This window comes from Suricata suricatta, chromosome 11 (assembly GCF_006229205.1).
Source record: "Suricata suricatta isolate VVHF042 chromosome 11, meerkat_22Aug2017_6uvM2_HiC, whole genome shotgun sequence".
Classification (NCBI taxonomy): domain Eukaryota; kingdom Metazoa; phylum Chordata; class Mammalia; order Carnivora; family Herpestidae; genus Suricata; species Suricata suricatta.
In genome coordinates this window covers 4984143-4990797 of record NC_043710.1, presented here as the reverse complement: position 1 = coordinate 4990797, position 6655 = coordinate 4984143, and the positions used below count along the sequence as shown (strand labels likewise).

Genomic DNA, 6655 nt, shown 5'->3' with positions numbered 1-6655 from the left:
CCCCGCCCCGCGCACACCGCTCCCCAGATGCCCTAGGGGTTCCCGCGGCAGGGGTGCTGGGTCCTCAGGGGATGCACTGACCCGGAGAGGCATGTCATACCCCGTCACCAGGAGGCCCTCGGAGCTCCAGAGAGGATCCTCAGCCCCGACCAGTGTCACTGGCCTGCGTGGGAGCTTCCCAGGGGCTTCTGGGAACCCTTGCTGCCGCCGCTCTTTGGAAGAGGAAGTTTGCCCTGTCTTAGCGCCCTGGGCTGTAGATTTGGGTTGAAGAAGGGGTAGTTTAGGGCCGAACATGGGGCCCTGGAGCCAGGCCTGTGGGTGGAGGAGCCCTGAGCCAGCCATCCTGGTGACCTCTTCCACGACTGCAGAAGTGTGTGCCCCGCTGCCCAGTCAGTGAGGCCACCCCAGAGCGCCTGGGAACCCCGCTCCCGGGGCCGTCAGCCCCTTTTCCAAGCTTGGGGGTGGGGACCGGTTTGGAGAACAGCAGCAGTTGTGCTACTAGAAATGGGGAAACTGAGGCTCAGGGCAGACAGGAGTTCCGGCCAAGTTAACACAGCCAGTCGGGAGAAGGGTCAAGACAAGTACCCAACCGCCCTGCCCTTCCCACTCTGAAATCCAAAACCTTCCCTAGCAGCTTGGGAGGGTGGAGATTCCCAGCCCAGGGTTCAAGTCTGGACTCAGTCTCTCGTCAGCTCTGGTGACACTGGGCAAGTGTCAGTTTTGCTAGCAGAGTAGCAGCCCCCTCAGGGGATGACAGGGAGGATTTGCTGAAACAAAACATGGCGAGTCCTTGGTACCGTTCTTGGCACATGATAGATGCCCAATAAATGCCAGCCACCACCACCCTAGCGGGTCTGCACTGTGGTTTCTGTGGGCTTTAGGGGGATGGTGGCAGGATGTGGTTATTTCAGGGATGGGGAGCCCTTGAAAAAGATCTCAAACCTGCAGATCCTGAAGAGGCTTGCAGCCTGGGGGGTTGAGGGCTTCCCTGTGCCCATATCCTGTGTCCTGATGACCACAGGGTGAGGGCGGGCAGTCAACACCTTGCTAGCCGCAGATGTGATGTGGGGACACTGTGAGCAGGGAAACGGGGTGGGGGCAGCAGAGACATGAGGCCCCCTTTCCCGGAAGAGGCGCAACAATTCCTGGAAATCCATTTCCCTGACAAGCGCAGGAGGGGGCCTCGACTGGTCCAATTCCAATAAGGCCAGTGATGGTTCCTCCCACCCCCCTCCACCCACGAAAGGCCTGGTCCAGAGGTGGCATCACGGCCAAGAGCCCGGGCCCAGACCATCAGTCACAGCCTGGCGCCAATCCCAGTGTTGCTACTAAATGCTGAGTGACCTGGGCCCAGCTTCCTCATCTATGAAATGGGATCCGTTTACCCAATCAACCATCAGGTCTGAATTGTGTGCCCGGTACGGGCTAGGCACCGTGCTGAGCATTTAGCGTCTATCATGTCTGATGCTTACGGCAGTAGGTGGGTGTTGCCCAGGTAGGGATGATTAAGCCCAGATTTGAATCTAGAGCTCTTTCCAGTGACCAACTGGAGTTTGGGGGGACTGGGGCCAGAAGGAATAGACTAGGTGGGGAAAGACGCCCGAGAAGGGGGCTGGATCTGAGGAGCTCAGGTGTGAGATTGGGACAGTTCTGACCCGTCCCTCTTGTGGCCCATTTCCTGTGCAGCAGAAACTCAGGAGACTCTAGTCACTCTCTGCCCTGGCCTCCTGTTGTGCCTTTGTGAGCCCGAGCCACAGCCCCTCCTCTGCCTGGTAGACCTCCAGGCTGCCAACGGGAGCTTGCCGAGGTGGCCGAGGTGGTCGTCAGTGAGATGGAGTCAGGGGGTTCGGGGACAGTGAGTGAGGCCATTCAGAAGGGCACTTGCTGCAGAGCCAGATCTAGCTCAGGCTCGGCTCCCTGCTTACTGGATGAGTGACCTTGGGCAAATTCACTGTCCATCTCTGAGCCTCATTTTCCTCCTCTGTGGAAGCAGGTCAGTGATAGGATATGTCCCATAGTGGCCTTGGGGGAGGTGGTGGAAACACCTATGTGAAATCCTGGGGGCTGTGGCTACTAATGGAGGAGGCACTGGTCCAGGCAGAGGCATGGCTCTGCTGCTGCTGGCTGTGTGGCTTTGGGCAAATCACTCAACCTCTCTGAACCTCCCGTAGCTCATTCGAAGGCCCGCTTACCAGGTTCATGAACAGAGATGCTCCAGGGCCAGCAGGTTCTGGACATGAATGGAGGGGTGGGAGATGCCAGACCTGTCCGAGGGGACGGGGCCTGCTCAACTCCAGCCTTGGCTGTTTTGCGGAGGTAGAGGTTACAGACCCACTGTCTTCAGATACTGTTAAAGGGAAGCAGTAAATCCAGCTTTTTGTAGAAATCAATTTTTAATGGGAAATTTCCTAATTTTTAAGCATTGGTAACATCCTTAAATTTAAGACAAATAAAACATATCTGCAAGCTGGCAGTGCTGCCCACACAATTCTGCTCAAACTAGGGGTTAGTTAGGGGTGAGTTAGCCTTTGGGATGATTGTCAGGCCAGTAAGCACAGCAGCTAATATTTACCAAGCCAGACCGCACTTACTTACCTCTTGTTCTACCCTGGCACCCCGATAGGGCAGTCATGAGCCCCATTTTACAGATGGGACGACTGAGGCTCGGAGCTAGAGACGGGGCAGATCTGAGATTCAGAGCTGTGCTCAGGCTGCCTGAGCCCTTTCCCAACCCCCAGTTCTCTCCTCCCTCCATTCAGGCGGAGGCGCTCTGGCTTCTACCCCTTCACTGGGGACCACGGCAGGCACCCGGGGCTTGGATATACCCAGAATCATTCATGTCTTCACTGATCACAGCTCCCAGGCAAGGGGTCTTCTAATGAGGAGTGTAGGGGGGGGAGGTAATGGTCTGGGGTCTGAGCTGGACCAGCCCCAGAGGGCTGGGAGCCCCACAACTGCTCTAGGTCTGATACAGAAGGTACGGGTTGTGGCCCCTACCGTGTGGACTGGCCACGGCGCTGTACCCAGCCCACGCCAGCGTAGCCACCTTCTCGCAGTCAGCTTGTGCTGAGTGAGCAGAAAGAAAGCTGATGGCATTATTGGATCCCAGCAGGGCAGAGGTAGGCTCGGACATCTGTGTTCACCTTAACATCTAAACGTTGGTGTATCCGGACCCTGGTCTGCCAGGAACCAGGGCCACCTTGGACTTGTTCACAGTGACCCATTTGGCCAGCAGGTTCTTAGGAAAGTTTTGAAACCGTATATCCCTGGGCAGTAAGGCCCAGAAGTTAGGAGTGTGCAGCCAGATGGCCTGGGTTGGCTAGTTTCTTAGCTGCATGGCCTGGGGCCAATGATTTTTATCTTCAGGTCTCAGGACTGTCCCCTATGAACCCGAGCTGATGATGATACCTACCACCTGGGGTGGTTAGAGACTCAGATGGGGTTATATATATGCAAAATGCTTAGAGTCCCCCTCTCAGGCCTAAGGAGTACTCAGCAAGGTTACCTGTCCTCAAAATCTCCAGCCCAGGTCCCAGGAATTACCTCCCTGGATAGCACTTCCCTCCTGTCACCATGAAGGACCCACATCTCTCGGGGTCATCCTCTGGGTAGCTGAGAGCAAGGGGCTGTCTGAGCACCTGCAGAGCTTTGCCCCAGGGCGCCGTCCTGCCCCAGTTCTCGAGGCTTCTTCCTGCCAGGGACTTCTGACAACCCCCATGTGAGCTGGGTAACCCTGTACGGAGCAAAGAACCCTAACTTCTTAGTTCCAGAGCCACAGACTGGGGGGAACCCCAGGATTCAGGAAAATGCTTACCCTCTGATTTGACCCCAGTCCCAAAGGGAGCGCACAGATTGCTTCAGGGGCTGCAAACAGGCTAGCCAAGCCGCAGCCCGGGAGCATTTTACCGTGCGCCTCAACACTGTTTGCATTTTTTTGTGCATTGGTTACAATATTTAAACATCCGGAAATTGCACATTAAAAACATACGGGAATCTGGCTTTTCTTTAAAAAGCCAGAAGGAATGAAGGAAGGGAGGGTGGGAGGGACAGAGGAAAGAAGGAAGGAAGGGAGGAATCCCAGAAACTTGGGGCGCCTGGCTGGCTCAGTCGGTAGAGCACGCAGCTCTTGACCTCAGGGTTGTAGGTTTGAGCCCCGCATTACGGGTAGAAATTACTTAAAAATAAACTCTTTAAAAAATAAAATAAAATGAAAGCATAAGAGCCAGAAGACCCCACAATGCTGGGTTGGCTCTCATTCCCCCGGGAACGGAAAAGCTGCGGCCCTTGGGCGGGCGAGCACTCTAGCTCTCACACGGCGACCTGTTTGCAGCCTCCTTTGGGGGCAGGAGCTGTCCTGTCCTTCTGGGCCCCTGGGGCGGAGGCTGATCCAGCTCCTCCCAGTCTCCCCCTTCCACTCCCTTAGAGCATGTCGGTGAGACACATTTACTTCTCAGCAACGACAGTAATAAAACTATGAGCAGTCACCTGGGTTCAGGTAATGGCTTGCATGACTCCCGGACCTTTCTAGAACAGCTCAGACCTTCTGCATTCATAAAACTTGGAAGTGGAGGGTGGTGGGAAGGAAGCCATCCTGAGGAGTGAAAGGACTCATAACAGAATACTGTGGAAATGCAGCCTTTCCTTTCCGATCGAAAGAAACGCTTTGGAAGGAAGGCTCAGTGAGCCCCTGGAGGGCGCACGCTAGTGGGCAAGAACGGATCAGAGCGTCGCTGCCGGTCAGCTGTGGGTGGGATGCAAAGGAGGCAGGGGTGCCCAGCTTAGCAAATATCATCTAACTACGGGACGCCCAGGAACTTTTCAGTTTCAGATAAACAATGAATAATTTTGTGTGTGTGTGTTAAGTATGTCCCAAATATTATATGGGACATACTTATACTAAAAATGAATCAAATTCAAATGTCACTGGGCATCTTGTGCTTCATCTGGCAACCCTGAAAGTAAGGTGGCCTTAGAGTGGTTGAAAAGAGCTTTAAACTCCCATTTGTAAAAATGCTACTTAAGGGAGCCTGGGGGGTTTCCTGCTCATTAGCCTGGGCCCTCCAGTCGGTTAGGCATCCAGCCTCAGCTCAGATCATGATCCGGTGGTCCGAGGGTTCGAGTCCCGTGTCGGGTTCTGTGCTGACAGCTCAGAGCCCAGAGCCTGCTTTGGATTCTGTGTCTCCCTCTCTCACTCCCCTTGCCCGCTCAAGCTCTGTCTCTCAAAAAATAAATAAACGTTAAAAAAAAAAAACTTTTTAAAATGCTATTTAAAAACCACCTACCTTTGGCTGAGCTCTCCTCACAGCTGAGTGTGAGCTCTGGAGGTCGGGCCCATTTGCTTTGCGGAGGTCAAGGTGTAGGGTTGGGGTTGGTGGCCCTCCAAGGTCCTCTCTGTGACTCTCTTCTCGCTTGCAGGCCCAGCGCTGCAGCAGGCATCATGGCCATGGACGTGGCAGAATACCACCTGAGCGGTGAGTCCCCGTGGAAGTATGCCATCTCCCGGGACCCCCCCCCAGGCCTAGGATTGCGGAGGTGTCAGTGGGATGCCAGTAATGGCCCTAGTGTACCAGTAAGGAGAGTGCCCCAAGGTCACACAACGTTAGGGAGACAGGGTGGGACCCGTCTGAGGTCTCTTCATCCTTCCGTGCCAGTGGCTCCTTCCTGAGGAACCACCTCCCTGCACGTGACTTGAGGGGTCCCTCAGAGGCCCGTGTCCTGCGGCTCCCTAAAGAGAATCCAGGATGCGGAACCCCCTCCTCCAGGGCCCTTCCTGGAGCCTGTCGCGTGGCTGCGTGAGAAGAAACCCAGGAAGGTGGATGTGAGAGTCACAGGACGGTAAGCTCAGAGGTGGCCCCGTCCAGGGATGGCAAGCACCTGGGGTGCAGGCACGACCTCCCCGTGCGCGCCCCAGTGGGTGCTGAGCTCGGGGACTGCCTGGACCCCGCAGCCGCGCTGCAGCTGATGGTGGGCGGTGTCAGAGCTGAAATATACTTGCCGTGTCTTCTCGTGGGTTCCCCTCTGCATTTATAGATGGGAGACGGGAGGCTCCGCACAGGCCACGAGCCCAGCTCTCCTGTCTCCCAGGGCAGTGCTCTCCAGCCCTCTAGCTGCCGCCAGTACATCTGCCTACTGGCCCAGAGCTGAGCTGAAGGGTAGACCAGGAACCACATTTTCACCTACAGGCTCCCAGGCTCTGGCATGGGCTTGGGCAAATGATGAAACCTCTGTGAGCCTCCACTTACCCGTCTGTAAAATGGGGGGGGGGGCAGTGAGGCCTGCCTCAAAGACTGCTGGAAGGACTCAGTGACCTAACTCACACAAGGTGCCCAACCCAGCACGAACACAGCTCTCTCCCAACGCAGGCCTTTACGCGTGCCCTTCACTTTGCCTGGAGTGCCTCCCGGCCTCTGCCTGGCTAAGCCCCCGAGACCGTGTGGGGGTCACACGTGCAGACCTCGGGCCAGACGGTCAGGCAGCGAGCACCTCTCTGTCCCTCGGCTTCCTCATCGGGGCAGCGAGGGTCATAACAGAAGCTCCCTCACAGGGCTGCTCCGGGATCTCAGTGGGCTACTAGACAATGAAGTGCTGGAACAGGGCCTGGCAGAGAGTAAGCAGTAAAGGAAGCTGTTCTTACTGCCACTCCGCCGCTGCCGCC

At 56.1% G+C, this 6655-nt stretch overlaps 1 protein-coding gene across 1 annotated transcript in view; it reads left to right on the top strand.

Moving 5' to 3' along the window:
- SYT12 (synaptotagmin 12) overlaps positions 1–6655 on the top strand; it is a 19814-nt gene that overhangs the window by 697 nt on the left and 12462 nt on the right. The window contains exon 2 of the mRNA XM_029915147.1: positions 5416–5471. Within this exon, the coding sequence (XP_029771007.1) occupies positions 5438–5471 (34 nt within the window). The 5' untranslated portion in view covers positions 5416–5437. The remainder of the gene's footprint in view (positions 1–5415; positions 5472–6655) is intronic.